The 18154-nt window shown below is 49.4% G+C and overlaps 1 protein-coding gene across 11 annotated transcripts in view; it reads right to left on the bottom strand.

Moving 5' to 3' along the window:
* The window catches only part of HMGXB4 (HMG-box containing 4), a 148764-nt gene extending 131066 nt beyond the window's left edge, over positions 1–17698 (bottom strand). For 4 of the 11 annotated variants that reach the window (XM_063940574.1, XM_063940579.1, XM_063940573.1 and 1 more), the window contains exon 1: positions 17581–17698. Coding sequence is in view for 3 of the 11 variants with exons in the window: in XM_063940570.1 (XP_063796640.1) it covers positions 17494–17537 (44 nt within the window). In the remaining 8 variants the exon portion in view is untranslated. The other 7 variants (XM_063940571.1, XM_063940576.1, XM_063940572.1 and 4 more) reach the window with 5 other exon arrangements.
* Between the last annotated feature and the right edge of the window lie 456 nt (positions 17699–18154).

The raw sequence follows: 18154 nt of genomic DNA, 5'->3' as shown, positions 1-18154 counted from the left end.
ACTCCCACAACCTGTACTGTCTCCACACCTACTTCCTCCTGGGAAGAGTATTCAGCCTTAGACATGCTGACATATGTGCACCGACACCACCAAACACACTGGGCTATATGGAACAGACCCACACTAAGCCTGTCAGGGAGACACAAAGGGAGTTTGCCAGCTCACACCCCAGCGACTAACTTTGATCTGAAGTGTGCAGTACACAGCCCCAGATATGTCAGCGCTTCTCTTATCTCACAATAATAAGCACCCAATAATCTGTGCCCCCCCTGTTTTTCCCCTGTTACTTGTTACAGTGGAGGAGGAAGGCTCAGCGTCTCTGCAGCTTTGTCCAGAGAAAAATGGCGCTGGTTAGAGCTATGATGGCTAAGCCACGCCCCCTCAATGGCGCGCTTCAGTCCCGCTTCTTTTTAAAATATATTTATACTGGCGGTGGTATAATCTGTGCCCAGGCACCATCTGTCTCTGCCAGTGTCTGATCTGAGGTTTCCAGCTGCTCAGGGCGCCTCCCCTGCGCCCAACAGTGCAGCGTGAGCATGGCGCGCAGCGCACCCGCCGCACGGTACCTCAGTCAGCGTCTGCCGTCTCTGAAGTCTTCTTCTCTTCTGAATACTCACCCGGCTTCTTTCTTCTGGCTCTGCAAGGGGGGGTTGACGGCGCGGCTCCGGGAACGAGCATCTAGCACGGCTAGCGATCAGACCCTCTGGAGCTAATGGTGTCCAGTAGCCTAAGAAGCAGAGCCTTTAACTCATTAGAAGTAGGTCTGCTAATCTCCCCTCAGTCCCACGAAGCAGGGTGCCTGTTGCCAGCAGGTCTCCCTGAAAATAAAAAACCTAACTAAGTCTTTTTCAGAGAAACTCAGGAGAGCTCCCCTGTTAGTGTCCAGTCTCTCTGGGCAAAGAATCTAACGGAGGTCTGGAGGAGGGGCATAGAGGGAGGAGCCAGTTCACACCCAGTAAAAGTCTTAGAGTGTGCCCATGTCTCCTGCGGATCCCGTCTATACCCCATGGTCTATGAAGTGTCCCCAGCATCCTCTAGGATGTAGGAGAAACACTGAATTAGAGGCAAGATGTTTACCTACTGTTCTGCAGTTATTTTAAATGTTACAAAATGTTTACATTGCTATTAAAAGCTTTACAGTACTTTAAGTAAAGATAAAAGTCTTTTCCACAGTTAAGCTGGGTACACACTGGGACGACGGGCATTCGTTCCGACATTGTAACGAATGCCTGTCAACCCAGATTGCCCGTACGCACTGCAGCAATGGTAATGAAGTTTGGAACGATCATGTTCTGTCCTTCATTAGCATAAACAAGGACGCTAGCGATATCGCTAGGTTTGCTGTGCAGCATGTCAAACCTAGCAATCATCACAGCGCACAATCACCAGTGCACACTGAGCGATATAGACTATTTGTTATTACAAAACATCAAAATCGGGCCGACATCTCTCCAGTGTGTACCCAGCTTTACTGTCCTAGACATTCACCAATATTGGAAAATTGTCGCAGAACTAGCCCTAAGGCTGGATACACACTGGGGCAATGTGTACCCAGCTGATATATCCCAGCCCGACATATCGGAAGCTGGGTAAACATTGCACAATGTTAATGAAGGACAGAACGATCACTGTTTCGCCCTTCATTAGCATATATGTTGTCACTAGCAATATTGCCAGGCCTGACGAAGTCGCTAGCGACAGCGGGCACCCACATATCGGGCATACATGCCCAATATGCATATTTGTGAGCGATAAGTTGGCTTGATCCGCCAGATCGGACAACATAATGCTCAGCATCAACCCAACTTAAGACAATCACCATGTCCAAGATGTATATTAAAATCTGTGTATGTGTAATATATTTTTTATTTATATGCTTGTGCGTGCAGAAAGATCTGACAAGGTAATATTTCTGTTACTAAATCTGGGCATCCAAGCTGGCCTGACGTGCGATATTGCCTACGTGGGCCACGTTGCTGAATGCAGCATTGCACTGCTCCTCCCCCCCTTACCCCGATGCAGCAGACATTGTCAGGACCCCATTGCAGACTATGTCGCATCGTGCGGACATCGCACTGATGTGTACATAGCCTAAGAAGGCAATAGATTGGGTAAACCTTCTTTGGGTGTGTTCCTTAAGAAGTAAGCAATCATTTTATATTATTTTCAAACAAAGCCAAAACCTGGATTAAAGCAAATGTGTGAATGTGAAGTGGGTGAAAACAGAATACATTTAAATGTACACTAACAATGTAAGAGCATTCTAAAAAAGGAGCACTTCATCTATGAGCATATACAAATAGAACTAAAAAGTGGTAATTATGTAACTGAGAACCTCAGGAGACAATTCAGTTTTCAACCATTATGTCAGGATGCTGACATGAACTTTTAGTACAGCGCTCTATGCTCATTTTCTGGGGCAACTCTATTGAGTGCAAGTCTGAGGAGGATATCCAATTAGCCCCAGTAAATTACGGGACTATTTGTCCCGCCGAGGGCTATCCTATTACCCCTGATAAGCCAGCACGAGCGATGGCTTATCGGGGGTTACCTGAAGCTGCACCGGGTGGCGGCTTCTGACAGCGTCTGGTGCAGCGCTGCTCCTCCGGCTCCCCTGGTCACATGGCCGCTTCCCCGTCACGTGACCGCTGCCGGGGGCGGAGGAGAGGGGGGATGTGGTCACGGCGCTGCCCCGGCTTCTCTGCCGGGGGTCACCGCGCCGAGGACAGCTTCCGGATGCCTGCAGTCCCAGCCTGTGCTGCTGCAGTGGGCATGGGACGCTGCATGTTGTCCTGCTCCTCGAGGCAGGCGAAACTAAATCCCCAGAAAGGGCCCCGTTTCCGTGCGAAACAGGGCTGTTTCTACAGAAAACACACAGGTTTCAGTGAACCTGTGTGTTTTCGGGAGAAGGGGCATTTTTTTTTCTACAGGCGATAAATCTGGATAGCCTATAAAAATTTAAAAAAAACGGTGAAACATCGGGAAAATTCACGAAAAAATAAGAATTTACTTACCGATAATTCTATTTCTCGGAGTCCGTAGTGGATGCTGGGGTTCCTGAAAGGACCATGGGGAATAGCGGCTCCGCAGGAGACAGGGCACAAAAAGTAAAGCTTTCCGATCAGGTGGTGTGCACTGGCTCCTCCCCCTATGACCCTCCTCCAGACTCCAGTTAGGTACTGTGCCCGGACGAGCGTACACAATAAGGGAGGAATTTTGAATCCCGGGTAAGACTCATACCAGCCACACCAATCACACTGTACAACCTGTGATCTGAACCCAGTTAACAGTATGATAACAGCGGAGCCTCTGAAAAGATGGCTCACAACAACAATAACCCGATTTAGTTAGCAATAACTATGTACAAGTATTGCAGATAATCCGCACTTGGGATGGGCGCCCAGCATCCACTACGGACTCCGAGAAATAGAATTATCGGTAAGTAAATTCTTATTTTCTCTATCGTCCTTGTGGATGCTGGGGTTCCTGAAAGGACCATGGGGATTATACCAAAGCTCCCAAACGGGCGGGAGAGTGCGGATGACTCTGCAGCACCGAATGAGAGAACTCCAGGTCCTCTTTTGCCAGGGTATCAAATTTGTAGAATTTTACAAACGTGTTCTCCCCCGACCACGTAGCTGCTCGGCAAAGTTGTAATGCCGAGACCCCTCGGGCAGCCGCCCAAGATGAGCCCACCTTCCTTGTGGAATGGGCCTTAACAGATTTAGACTGTGGCAGGCCTGCCACAGAATGTGCAAGTTGAATTGTGCTACCAATCCCACGAGCAATCGACTGCTTAGAAGCAGAAGCACCCAGCATTGTTGGGTGCATACAGGATAAACAGCAAGTCAGATTTCCTGACTCCAGCCAACCTGGAAACTATATTTTCAGGGCCCTGATAACATCCAGCAACTTGGAGTCCACCAAGTCCCTAGTAGCCGCAGGTACCACAATAAGCTGGTTCAGGTGAAACGCTGACACCACCTTAAGGAGAAACTGGGGACGAGTCCGCAGCTTTGCTCTGTCCGAATGGACAATCAGATATGGCTTTGTGAGATAAAGCCGCCAATTCTGACACTCGCCTGGCCGAGGCCAGGACCAACAGCATGGTCATTTTCCATGTGAGATAAATCAAATCCACAGATTTGAGTTGTTTAAACCAATGTGATTTTTTAGGAATCCCAAAACTACGTTGAGATCGCCCAGTGCCACTGGAGACATCAAAGGGGCTGTATATGCAGTACTCCCTTAACAACTTCTGGACTTCAGGAACTGAAGCCAATTTCTTTCTGGAAGAAAATCAACAGGCCGAAATTTGAACCTTAATGGACCCAATTTGAGACCCATAGACACTCCTGTTTGCAGGAAATGTAGAAATTAACCTAGTTGAAATTCTTCCGTGGAGCCTTCCTGGACTCACACCCTGGCACATATTTTCACCTAAGTGGTGATAATGTTGTGCGGTCACCTCCTTCCTGGCTCTGACCAGGGTAGGGATGACCTCTTCCGGAATGCCTCTTTCCCTTAGGATCCGGCGTTCACCCGCCTTGGCGTCAACGCAGCTGCGGTAAGTCCCGGAACAGACACGGTTCTTGCCGAATCAAGACCCTTCTTAGTATCTCTTGAAGTTCCGGGAACCAAGTCCTTCTTGGCCAAACCGGAGCCACGAGTATAGTTCTTACTCCTCTCCTTCCTATCATTTTCAATACATTGGGTATGAAAAGCAGAGGATGGAACACATACACCGACTGGTACACCGACGGTGTTACCAGAGCGTCCCAGCTATTGCCTGAGTGTCTCTTGACCTGGCGCTTCAGGTGGGACGCCATCATAACCACCTTTGGTCTTTCCCAACGGTTTACAATCATGTGGAAACTTCCAGATTAAGTTTCCACTTTTCCGGGTGGAATTCATTTATGCTGAGGAAATCTTCCCAGTTGCCCACTCCCGGAATGAACACTGCTGACAGTGTTATCACATGATTTTCCGCCCAGCGAAGAATCCTTGCTGTCATTGCCCTCCTGCTTCTTGTGTCGCCCCGTCTGATAACGTGGGCGACCGCCATGATGATGTCCTACTGGATCAGCACCGGTTGACTTTGAAGCAGGAGTCTTCCTAGGCTCAGAGCATTGTAAATTGCCCTTAGCTCCAGTATATTCATGTGGAGAGAAGTCTCCAGACTTGACCACACTTCCTTGGAAATTTTTTCCCTGTGTGACTACTCCCCAGCCTCTCAGGCTGGTATCCGTGGTCCCCAGAACACAGTCCTGAATGCTGAGTGTGCTGCCCTCTAAAAGATGAGCACTCTGCAGCCCCCACAGAAGAGACACCCTTGTCCTTGGAGACAGGATTATCCGCTGATGCATCTGAAAATGCGATCCGGACCATTCGTCCAGCAAATCCCCTGAGATCTGCCGAATGGAATCGCTTCGTAAGAAGCCACCATTTTTCCCAGGACTCCTGTGCATTGATGCACTGATACTTGGCCTGGTTTTAGGAGGTTTCTGACTAGGTCGAATAACTCCTTGGCTTTTTCCTCCCGGAGGAACACCTTTTTCTGGACTATGCCCAGAATCATTCCTAGGAACAGCAGACGTATCGTCGGAAAACAGCTGCGATTCTTGGAATATTTAGAATCCAGTCGTGCTGTCGTAGAACTACTTTAGATAGTGCTCTTCCGACCTCCAACTGTTCTCTGGAACTTGCCCTTTTCAGGATATCGTCCAAGTAAGGGATAATTTAGATGCCTTTTTTCTTTGAAGAAACATCTTTTCGGCCATTACCTTGGTAAAAGGCCCGGGGTGCCGTGGATAATTCAAACGGCATCGTCTGAAACTGATATTGACAGTTCTGTACCACGAACCAGAGGTACCCTTGTTGAGAAGGGCAAATTTGGACATGGAGGTAATCCTTGATGTCCAGGGACACCATATAGTCCCCTTCTTTCCGGTTCGCTATCACTGCTCTGAGTGACTCCATCTCGATTTGAACCTTTTATGTAAGTGTTCAAAGATTTCAGTTTAGACTATGTCTCACCAAGCCGTCTGGCTTCAGTACCACAATATAGTGTGGAAAAATAATACCCTTTTCCTTGTTGTAGGAGGGGTACTTTGATTATCACCTGCTGGATATACAGCTTGTGAATTGTTTCCAATGCTGCCTCCCTGTCGGAGGGAGCCGTTGGTAAAGCAGACTTCAGAAAACTGCGAGGAGAAGATGTCTCGACTCTCCAATCTGTACCCCTGGGATAATACTTGTACTATCTAGGGGTCAACCTGCGAGTGATCCCACTGCGCGCTGAGACTCTTGAGACTACCCCCCCACCTTGAGTCCGCTTGCACGGCCCCAGCGTCATGCTGAGGACTTGGCAGACGCGGTGGAGGGCTTCTTTTCCTGGGAAGGGGCTGCCTGCTGCAGTCTACTTCCCTTACCTCTATGTCTGGGCAGATATGACTGGCCTTTTGCCTGCATGCCCTCATGGGAAAGGAAGGATTGAGGCTGAAAAGACGGTGTCTTTTTCAGCTGAGATGTAACTTGGGGTAAAAAGGTTGGATTTCCCAGCTGTTGCCGTGGTCCCCAGGTCCGATGGACCGACCCCAACTAACTCCTTCCCTTTATACGGCAATACTTCCATGTGCCGTATGGGATCTGTATCACCTGACCACTGTCGTGTCCATGACATCTTCTGGGTGATATGGACAACGTACTTATCTTGATGCCAGAGAGCAAATATCCCTCTGTGCATCTCACGTACATATATATAGAATGCATCCTATTAAATGCTCTATATGAATAAAATATTTTCAGTCAGGGAATCCGACCAAGCCAACCCAGCACTGCATCTCCAGGCTGATGGCGATCGCTGGTCGCAGTATAACCACCGTATGTGTGTATATACTTTTTAGGATATCTTTCCAGCTTCCTATCAGCTGGCTCCTTGAGGGCGGCCGTATCTGGAGACGGTAACGCCACTTGATAAGCGTGTGAGCGCCTTATCACCCTAAGGGGTGTTTCCCAACGCGCCCTAATTTCTGGCGGGAAAGGGTATAACGCCAATATTTGCTATCGGGGTAACCCCACGCATCATCACACACTTCATTTTATTTTATCTGATTCAGGAAAAACTACAGGTAGTTTTTTCACTCCCACATAATACCCTTTTTTGTGGTACTTGTAGTATCAGAAATATGCAACACCTCCTTCATTGCCCTTAACGTGTGGCCCTAATGAGAAATACGTTTGTTTATTCACCGTCGACACTGGATTCAGTGTCCGTGTCTGTGTCTGTGTCGACCGACTGAGGTAAATGGGCGTTTTTAACGCCCCTGACGGTGTTTCTGAGACGCCTGGACCGGTACTAATAGTTTGTCGGCCGTCTCACGTCGTCAACCGACCTTGCAGCGTGTTGACATTCTCACGTAATTCCCTAAATAAGCCATCCATTCCGGTGTCGACTCCCTAGAGAGTGACATCACCATTACAGGCAATTTCTCCGCCTCCTCACCAACATCGTCCTCATACATGTCGACACACACGTACCGACACACAGCACACACACCGGGAATGCTCTGACAGAGGACAGGACCCACACTAGCCCTTTGGGGAGACAGAGGGAGAGTTTGCCAGCACACATCAAAACGCTATAATTATATAGGGACAACCTTATATAAGTGTTTTCCCTTATAGCATCTTTATATATATCTCAATATCGCCAAAATCAGTGCCCCCCCTCTCTGTTTTAACCCTGTTTCTGTAGTGCAGTGCAGGGGAGAGCCTGGGAGCCTTCTCTCCAGGCTTTCTGTGAGAGAAAATGGCGCTGTGTGCTGAGGAGATAGGCCCCGCCCCTTTTTCGGCGGGCTCGTCTCCCGCTATTTAGTGAATCTTGGCAGGGGTTAAATATCTCCATATAGCCTCTGGGGGCTATATGTGAGGTATTTTTCGCCAAAAAAGGTTTTCATTTGCCTCCCAGGGCGCCCCCCTCCCAGCGCCCTGCACCCTCAGTGACTGCCGTGTGAAGTGTGCTGAGAGGAAAATGGCGCACAGCTGCAGTGCTGTGCGCTACCTTTAGAAGACTGCAGGAGTCTTCAGCCGCCGATTCTGGACCTCTTCTTACTTCAGCATCTGCAAGGGGGCCGGCGGCGCGGCTCCGGTGACCATCCAGGCTGTACCTGTGATCGTCCCTCTGGAGCTGATGTCCAGTAGCCAAGAAGCCAATCCATCCTGCACGCAGGTGAGTTCACTCCTTCTCCCCTAAGTCCCTCGTTGCAGTGATCCTGTTGCCAGCAGGACTCACTGTAAAATAAAAAACCTAAGCTAAACTTTCTCTAAGCAGCTCTTTAGGAGAGCCACCTAGATTGCACCCTTCTCGGCCGGGCACAAAAATCTAACTGGAGTCTGGAGGAGGGTCATAGGGGGAGGAGCCAGTGCACACCACCTGATCGGAAAGCTTTACTTTTTGTGCCCTGTCTCCTGCGGAGCCGCTATTCCCCATGGTCCTTTCAGGAACCCCAGCATCCACAAGGACGATAGAGAAACATAAGTTTTTCGCACCCGATGTTTTACTGGGCCTAATAGGATATCCCCCTAAATTAGCAAACATACATTGTTGCAGAGTGCATTCTTGTTACCATTGAGGAGGCACAGCTTGAAGAATTAAATTGCCATCTTAAATATTCCACCATTTTTTTATTAAAATCATCTTTTTATATGCACCACAAAGTGTCCATAGCACTGTACAAGCCAACAGTAAAACAAAAACACAGATACAATTAAGGTCCGACAGAGCAGTGAGGAAAAAATAAGATTTTAAACCTACCGGTAAATCTTTTTCTCCTAGTCCGTAGAGGATGCTGGGGACTCCGTAAGGACCATGGGGTATAGACGGGCTCTGCAGGAGACATGGGCACCTACAAAGAACTTTTAGTATGGGTGTGCACTGGCTCCTCCCTCTATGCCCCTCCTCCAGACCTCAGTTAGAGAACTGTGCCCAGAGGAGATGGACAATACGAGGAAAGGATTTTGTTAACCTAAGGGCAAGATTCATACCAGCCCACACCAATCATACCATATAACCTGGAGTACACATAACCAGTTAACAGTATGAACAAAAAACAGTATATGTCAAAGACCGATTCCAACTGTAACATAACCCTTATGTAAGCAACAACTATATACAAGTCTTGCAGAGGTAGTCCGCACTGGGACGGGCGCCCAGCATCCTCTATGGACTAGGAGAAAAAGATTTACCGGTAGGTTTAAAATCTTATTTTCTCTTACGTTCTAGGGGATGCTGGGGACTCCGTAAGGACCATGGGGTTTATACCAAAGCTCCAGACCGGGCGGGAGAGTGCGGATGACTCTGCAGCACCGACTGAGCAAATGCGAGGTCCTCGTCAGCCAGGGTATCAAACTTGCAGAATTTAGTAAAAGTGTTTCAACCCGACCAAGTAGCTGCTCGGCAAAGCTGCAATGCCGAGGCGCCTCGGGCAGCCGCCCAAGAAGAGCCCACCTTCCTAGTGGAATGGGCCTTTACCGAATTTGGTAACGGCAATCCAGCCGTAGAATTAGCCTGCAGAATCATGTTACAGATCCAGCGAGCAATAGTCTGCTTAGAAGCAGGTGTGCCAACCTTGTCGGCCGCATACAGGACAAACAGGGCTTCTGTTTTCCTCACTCTAGCTGTCCTAGCTACATAAATTTTTAAGGACCTAACTACATCCAAGTACTTGGAGTCCTCCAAGTCACTCGTAGCCACAGGCACCACAATAGGTTGGTTCATATGAAATGAAGACACCACCTTAGGCAGAAATTGAGGACGAGTCCTCAATTCCGCTCTATCCACATGAAAAATCAAGTAGGGGCTCTTGTGAGACAAGGCCGCCAATTCTGACACACGCCTTGCAGATGCCAAGGCCAATAACATGACCACCTTCCAGGTGAGAAATTTCAATTCAACCGTTTGAAGGGGCTCAAACCAGTGAGATTTAAGGAACTGTAACATCACGTTAAGGTCCCAGGGTGCCACTTGGGGCACAAAAGGAGGCTGGATGTGCAGCACTCCCTTTACAAAAGTCTGGACTTCTGGTAGAGAAGCCAATTCCTTCTGAAAGAATATAGATAGGCTTTATTAGAGTACAGATTTCGGCCCTAACTTCAGGCCCATATCCCTCCTGTCTGCAGGAAGTGGAGAAAACGGCCCAGATGGAAATCTTCCGTAGGAGCATTCTTGGTTTCACACCGAGAGACATACTTCCGCCAGATACGGTGATAATGTTTCGCCGTCACCTCCTTCCTAGCCTTTATCAGAGTAGGTATGACCTCCTCTGGAATACCTTTCCCAGCTAGGATTCGGCGTTCAACCGCCATGCCGTCAAACGCAACCGCAGTAAGTCTTGGAACACGCAGGGCCCCTGCTGCAACAGGTCCTCCCTGAGAGAAAGGGGCCAAGGATCTTCTGTGATCATTTCCTGAAGATCTGAGTACCAGGCCCTTTGAGGCCAGTCTGGAACAATGAGTATTGTCTGTACTCTTTTTTTTTGTCTTATGATCCTCAAAACTTTTGCGATGAGAGGAAGAGGAGGAAACACATAGACCGTCTGAAACACCCATGGTGTCACCAGGGCGTCTACCGCTACTGCCTGAGGGTCCCTGGACCTGGCACAGTACCTCCAAAGCTTCTTGTTGAGGCGTGACGCCATCATGTCTATTTGAGGAATTCCCCAAAGACATGTTATCTCTGCAAAGACTTCTTGATGAAGTCCCCACTCTCCTGGATGGAGATCGTGTCTGCTGAGGAAGTCTGCTTCCCAGTTGTCCACTCCCGGAATAAAGACAGCCGACAGAGCGCTTACGTGATTTTCCGCTTAGCGAAGAATCCTGGTGGCCTCCGCCATCGCGACTCTGCTCCTTGTCCCGCCTTGGTGGTTCACAGGAGCCACTGCTGTGACATTGTCTGATTGAATCAGAACTGGTAGGTCGCGAAGAAGAGCCTCCGCATGTCGTAGGCCGTTGTATATGGCTCTTAATTCCAGGACGTTGATGTGCAGACAAGCCTCCTGGCTTGACCACAGTCCCTGAAAGTTTCTTCCTTGTGTGACTGCTCCCCACCCTCGGAGGCTCGCGTCCGTGGTCACCAGAACCCAGTGCTGAATGCCGAACCTGCGACCCTCTAGAAGGTGAGCACTGTGCAGCCAACCACAGGAGAGATACTATGGATCAGAACTGGTCGATTGCGAAGTAAGATCTCCGCTTGACGTAGGGCGTTGTATATGGCCCTCAGTTCCAGGATGTTGATGTGAAGACAAGTCTCTTGACTTGACCAAAGTCCTTGGAAATGTCTTCCCTGTGTGACTGCTCCCCAACCTCGGAGGCTCGCGTTCGTGGCCACCAGGATCCAGTCCTGAATGCCGAACCTGCAGCCCTCTAGAAGGTGAGCACTGTTTAGCCACCACAGGAGAGATACTCTGGCCCTGGGGGACAGGGTGATCCGCTGATGCAGGTGCAGATGCGACCCGGACCATTTGTCCAATAGGTCCCATTGGAAGGTCCTTGCATGGAATCTGTCGAATGGAATGGCTTCGTATGTTGCCACCATCTTTCCCAGAACTTGAGTGCAATGATGTAGTGACACTTGTTTTATTTTCAACAGGTTCATGACTAGAGTCATGAGTTCCTGCGCTTTTTCCGTCGAAAGAAAAACCCTCTTCTGGTCTGTGTCCAGAATCATGCCCAAGAAGGGCAGACGACTTGTAGGATTCAGCTGCGACTTTGGAATATTGAGAATCCAGCCGAGTCGCTGTAACACATTCAGTGAAAGTGATACGCTGTTCAGCAACGTCTCCCATGATCTCGCTTTTATGAGATCGTCCAAGTACGGGATAATTGTGACACCCTGCTTGCGTAGGAGCACCATCATTTCCGCCATTACCTTGGTGAAAATTCTCGGGGCCGTGGAAAGCCCAAACGGCAACGTCTGAAATTTGGTAGTGACAATCCTGTACCGCAAATCTCAGGTACGCCTGATGAGGAGGATATATGGGAACATGCAGGTATGCATCCTTTATGTCCAGAGATACCAAAAAATCTCCCCCTTCTAGGCTGGCGATGACCGCCCTGAGCGATTCCATCTTGAACTTGAACCGTTTTAAGTAAAGGTTCAGGGATTTTAAATTTAAAATGGGTCTGATCGAACCATCCGGTTTCGGGACCACAAACAGAGTTGAGTAGTACCCCTGTCCTCTTTGAAGCAGGGGAACCTCTACCACCACTTGTTGAAGACACAATTTGTGAATCGCATGTAACACTATCTCCCTTTCCAGGGGGTGTTTCGGTAGGGCCGATTTAAAAAACCGGCGAGGAGGCACCTCTTCGAATTCCAGCTTGTAACCCTGGGAAACAATTTCTATTGCCCATGGATCCACCTGTGAGTGGACCCAGACGTGGCTGAACAGTCGAAGACGTGCCCCCACAGGAGCGGACTCCCTCAGGGGAGCCCCAGCATCATGCGGTGGATTTTGCAGAGGCCGGGGAGGACTTCTGTTACTAGGAACTAGCTGTGCTGTGCAGCTTTTTCCCTCTGCCCTTACCTCTGGCAAGAAAGGACGATCCACGTGCTCTCTTGCTTTTATTGGAACGAAAGGACTGCATTTGATAATGAGGCGCTTTCTTAGATTGTGAGGGAATATATGGCAAAAAATTTGATTTACCTGCCGTAGCCGTGGAGACGAGGTCAGAGAGTCCCTCTCCAAACAATTCCTCACCCTTGTAAGGCAACAACTCCATATGCCTCTTGGAGTCGGCATCACCAGTCCACTGTCGGGTCCATAAGACACGCCTAGCAGAAATAGACATAGCTTTTATCCTGGAACCCAGTAAACTGTCTCTTTGAGCATCCCTCATATACAAGACAGCATCTTTTATATGCCCTAGGGTCAGTAAAATGGTATCCTTATCAAGTCTCAATATCCGTTGATAAGGAATCTGTCCATGCTGCTAGAGCACTACAAACCCAGGCCGACGCAATAGCCGGTCTGAGTAACGTACCAGAATGTGTGTAAATGGACTTCAAGGTAACCTCCTGCTTGTGGTCAGCAGGATCCTTGAGGGTAGCTGTATCTTGGGATGGAAGCGCTATCTTTTTTGATAAGCGCGTCATGGCCTTGTCCAGCCTAGGGGAGGATTCCCACCGTATCCTGTCCTGCGACGGGAAAGGATACACTGTTAGGATCCTTTTGGGAATCTGCAGTTTTTTGTCTGGAGTTTCCCACGCTTTTTCACATAATTCGTTCAGCTCATGTGAGGAGGGAAAGGAGACCTCAGGTTTCTTTCCCTTACACATGTGTACCCTCGTGTCAGGGACAGGGGGTTCCTCAGTGATATGCAACACATCTTTTATTGCGATAATCATATATCGAATACATTTAGCCACCATTGGCTGTAATTTTGTATCATCGTAATCGACACTGGAGTCTGAATCCGTGTCGGTATCTGTGTCAACTATTTGGGATAGTGGGCGCTTCTGAGACCCCGAAGGCCCCGGCGACATAGGGACAGGCATGGTTGACTCCCTGACTGTGCCCCAGCTTCGGCTTTGTCTAGCCTTTTGTGCAATAAATTAACATTTGCACTTAAAACATTCCACATATCCATCCAGTCCGGCGTCGGCACCGCCGGAGACCTAACATTCATAAACTCCCCCTCCTCCTTAGGTGAGCCCCCAACCTCAGACATGTCGACACACACGTACCGACACACCACACAATACACAGGGAAGCTCTTTTCTGAAGACAGGTTCCCCACCAGGCCCTTTGGAGAGACAGAGAGAGAGTATGCCAGCACACACCTCAGCGCTATATGACCCTGGAAAAAACACAGTATGTTTACCCAGTAGCGCTGTTTTGTGTATATGCGCCAATTATGTGCCCCCCCCCCCCCTCTACTTTAAAACCCTCTGTCACCGTGTGTCAAGCAGGGGAGAGTCCGGGGAGCTTCCTCTCAGCGGTGCTGTGGAGAAAAATGGCGCTGGTGAGTGCTGAGGGAGAAGCCCCGCCCCCTCGGCGGCAGGCTTCTGTCCCACTTAAATTTTTTAATACATGGCGGGGGCTCTTTATATACATGTACAGTGCCCTGCTGTACATGTATATATCTATCTTTGCCATAAGAGAGGTTTATATTGCTGCCCAGGGCGCCCCCCCCTGCGCCCTGCACCCTTACAGTGACCGAAGTGTGTGAGGTGAAGGGGAGCAATGGCGCACAGCTGCAGTGCTGTGCGTTACCTCAGTGAAGATCCAAAAGTCTTCTGCCGCCTCAGATGGTCTTTTCCTCACATACTCACCCGGCTTCTTTCTTCCGGCTCTGCGAGGAGGACGGCGGCGCGGCTCTGGGACGGACGGCGAGGGTGAGACCTGCGTACCGATCCCTCTGGAGCGTATGGTGTCCAGTAGCCTAAGAAACAGAGCCCTGAAACTCAGAGAAGTGGGTCTGTTTCTCTCTCCTCAGTCCCTCGATGCAGGGAGTCTGTTGCCAGCAGTGCTTCCTGAAAAAAAAAAAAAACCTAACAAAAATGCTTTCTTACAGGAAACTCAGGAGAGCTCCTGAAATGCACCCAGTCTCCACTGGGCACAGTATCAAACTGAGGTCTGGAGGAGGGGCATAGAGGGAGGAGCCAGTGCACACCCAGAGTCAAAGTCTTTCTTAAAGTGCCCATGTCTCCTGCGGAGCCCGTCTATCCCCATGGTCCTTACGGAGTCCCAGCATCCTCTAGGACATTAGAGAAAGGAGGTTAGGGGCAGACAGTGCTGGGGTAGGGAAGAGGCAGTGCTGAGGGCAAGGAGGAGGTTAGGGGCACTCCTGTAACTTCCACCTTCTGCCCACAACACAGCACTAAATACCCATCCTGCATGTGATCGCTGCTGACCCTGCCTGAGCTTACAGCTGAGCTCTCCACCTGCTCCGGGCTGTCCATAGTCCTGGGAACAGAGCTCCATTCAGCTGCGTTGCTGACTGCACACTGACCCGACTGCAAGGTGCACTCCCCCCAGCGGCTGTTGCATACTGAGACTGCAGTTCGGTGGCTATTTCCTGCGTGCCGACATGTGCTGCTGGCGCTGTCACTGCCTGTGTGCTCTCCCACAGACAGCTTCCAGGTGCTTGCTGACGGCAGGAGGGAAATCAGGATCATGCAGCTGTTATTACATGGAGCTCAGCCTGTACTGGATTAGCGTGCTGGCAGGGCCTGCACCCTGGAGGTCTCAGGCGGCAATTCCATGCTGACACACTGCTGGCGGTGATTGGACAGAGAGAGACTGAGGATTTCTGTTGGCTGGGGTCATTCAGAGTCAGTGCCTCCTGTGGAACCCGCTCCTTTTTGAAAATGGGGTCCCTTGCTCCCTGTAGTGCGTAAAATACACGCTATAGCGCATTTTTGCGAACACTGGTCCTGACATCCAGCTGGGCGGGCATTTCAATTTGCCCATACAGCTGTGAAGTCAGCCCCTGCAGCAAGTGTACAGGCAGTCGGTGGACTGCTATACACAAAGCTAGGGGAGGCGTACGGCATCCTAGCAGTCGAGATGCCAGCAGTCATGTGACCGACACCACAATCCTGACACCCCTTAGGAGATCGGCCCCGCAACACTGACATCCTGAGGGTATCGTAGGGGGAGTGTTCTGAGTAGGGAGGGGGGAAGGGGTAGTTAGGGCGTTTATCTGTAGCCAATACTACTGCTTAGCCCTAGCTGACACCAACAGAGGGTTAGGGTAGTGTAGAGGGGTAAAATACTTAACCCGGTGTCAGGATGCCATGCATTTCATACCCAAACCGCAGCTAGATGCTCCATTATATCTGCAGATATATTGGACATCATCTGCGCAGCAGAACCGCCGTGATGTGAACAACGTCGTTCACATACATATAGTTTGTATACACCCACTGACCAGCTTGCGATATATCAGCCATTTGATCGAATGGCCACTATATCATCCATTGTTTAGCCAGCATTAGATCTCTGCATGCTGAGGGCGGGCACTTTACAGGGTCAGATTTCTGTGCATGCAGAAACATCAGAACCTGGCAGGCTTAGCACTGCATGGGGCAGATGTACTAAGCCATTCAGCTCCTGTCATTTTTCAAATGCAGCTTGTAACATGGCAGTTAGGAGCTAATTGGCTGGTACTTTATCTCTCTCAGAGGCTTAGTACATCTCCCCCGGGGCACGTACTGTAGCAAGACAGGATAAGCTCTCTGTGCATGTACAGAAAAAGCACAACAAATTTACATCTCAGCACATGTACCCAGACAGTACCTGACTGAGTTGGATCTCTGGGCATTAGGTGACAGCACCAAACTGAATTAGTACCTGGCAGGGTTCTTTAGAACAGTGGTCCTCAAACTCGATCCTCAGGACCCCACACAGTGCATGTTTTGCAGGTAACCCAGCAAGTGCACAGGTGTACTCATTATTCACTGACACATTTTAAAATGTCCACAGGTGGAGCAAATTATTTCACTTGTGATTCTGGGGCAGATTTATTAAGCTCGGTGAAGTGATAAAGTGGAAGGTGATAAAGGACCAGCCAATCAGATCCTAACTGCCACGTTACAGGCTGGGTTTGAAAAATGACAGTTAGTAGCTGATTGGCTGGTCTTTTATCACCTTCCAATTTATCACTTCACCGAGCTTAATAAATCTGCCTCTCTGTGAGGAGACCTGAAAAACATGCACTGTGTGGGGTAATGAGGACCGAGTTTGCAGACCTATGCTTTTTAGGGATGGCCATCGGTGGGGTGTCCAGACGGTGCACAAACCATCTGTGGTGAACCATCGATGGTTTGCACCACTTGATGGCCACCACTGAAAGGTTCTGGCAGGTCTGTAGACCAATGAAAAACCAGGGGTGGGGTTTAGCTGGTGTTGGGGGCGGAGCTATGCTCCGTGTCCCGACACCACATAAAAAATTTAAAAAAAGGATTTGGTTATACCTTTCCATCAACTGAGGGAAACCATCTGGTTCTCCCCCATCGATGGCAAAAGTATTCTACATCGGCCATAAACCATCGATGATTTTGAATCATCGATGGCTATCCCTATCCATTTTACCTGGGATGCTCATGGATTACACAGGTTCTGGGGCTGTCTGGCTGACTTCAAACCTACATTTCAGCTGGTTTTAATCAGCCACAGAACCTGTGTAATCCATGCGCATCCCAGGTAAAAGGGATAATATGGTCACTCTATTTGAATATATGTAGTGAAACCATACATGACAGGTTTAGAGCTTTGTACTGTACACGGAATAGCTAGATGACTGTGCATATACGTAGAGAGACAGTACATGAGTCACGTTAGAACTCTGCATGTAAGAGAGTGACTATCGGATCCATCGCGTCCAGCACAATAATAGGTTACTATATCTAGTCTCCAAGCACCGAGCAGTTACCAAGTCAGAAAATAATCCCTCCATACCAGAGTGCATGGATGGTTATTTCATACATACATACATACGCCAGCGTGATCACCATTGTGACCGCAACTCCACATATGCACGAGCAGCACAAGTACGTGTTCCCTAGCTGACTCCCACCTTAGTGTGCGCTCTTTGCCGTGATCATTCCGCAGCTGCGCTCCCCCGGCTTCCCGCCATCATTGAGGAGACAAACCGACCCAAACGCATATTACGTCATGACGTACCCCTCTGACATCGATTTGCCAGACTGCAAGTGTCGCGCATTCTGATTGGGTGAGGAGAATGTCTATCTACGTTAGCCAAGCGCCGCACGATCAGCGTGAGCTTGGAGTAAAACAAAGGTTTTCTCTCTAGTGTATACTAATTAAAGTCTCACTTCCATCTCCAGTGCAGCGTGTTACATAATGTTACTCTGTCACACAGTTGACAGATGTGTTTCCCAGAGAGGACAGTGACCCACCTGCTGTACAAGAAATAGTAACTTAATATTTAATTTACTTAAATAATTTAGAGCACAGGTTCTCAAACTCGGTCCTTAGGACTCCACACGGTTCAGGGAGCGAAGGTGCTGGGAACTGGCGCAGCAGCCGGATAAGGGGGAGGGGCGCCAGGCGGCCCAACAGCATGTATCTAGGGGGTAAGGGGGAGGTTGCCGGTAGGTAATCCAGTCCCCCTTTCAGCACCTGGCCGG

This window comes from Pseudophryne corroboree, chromosome 9 (assembly GCF_028390025.1).
Source record: "Pseudophryne corroboree isolate aPseCor3 chromosome 9, aPseCor3.hap2, whole genome shotgun sequence".
NCBI lineage: Eukaryota > Metazoa > Chordata > Amphibia > Anura > Myobatrachidae > Pseudophryne > Pseudophryne corroboree.
This window is presented reverse-complemented; position numbering and strand designations above follow the sequence as displayed.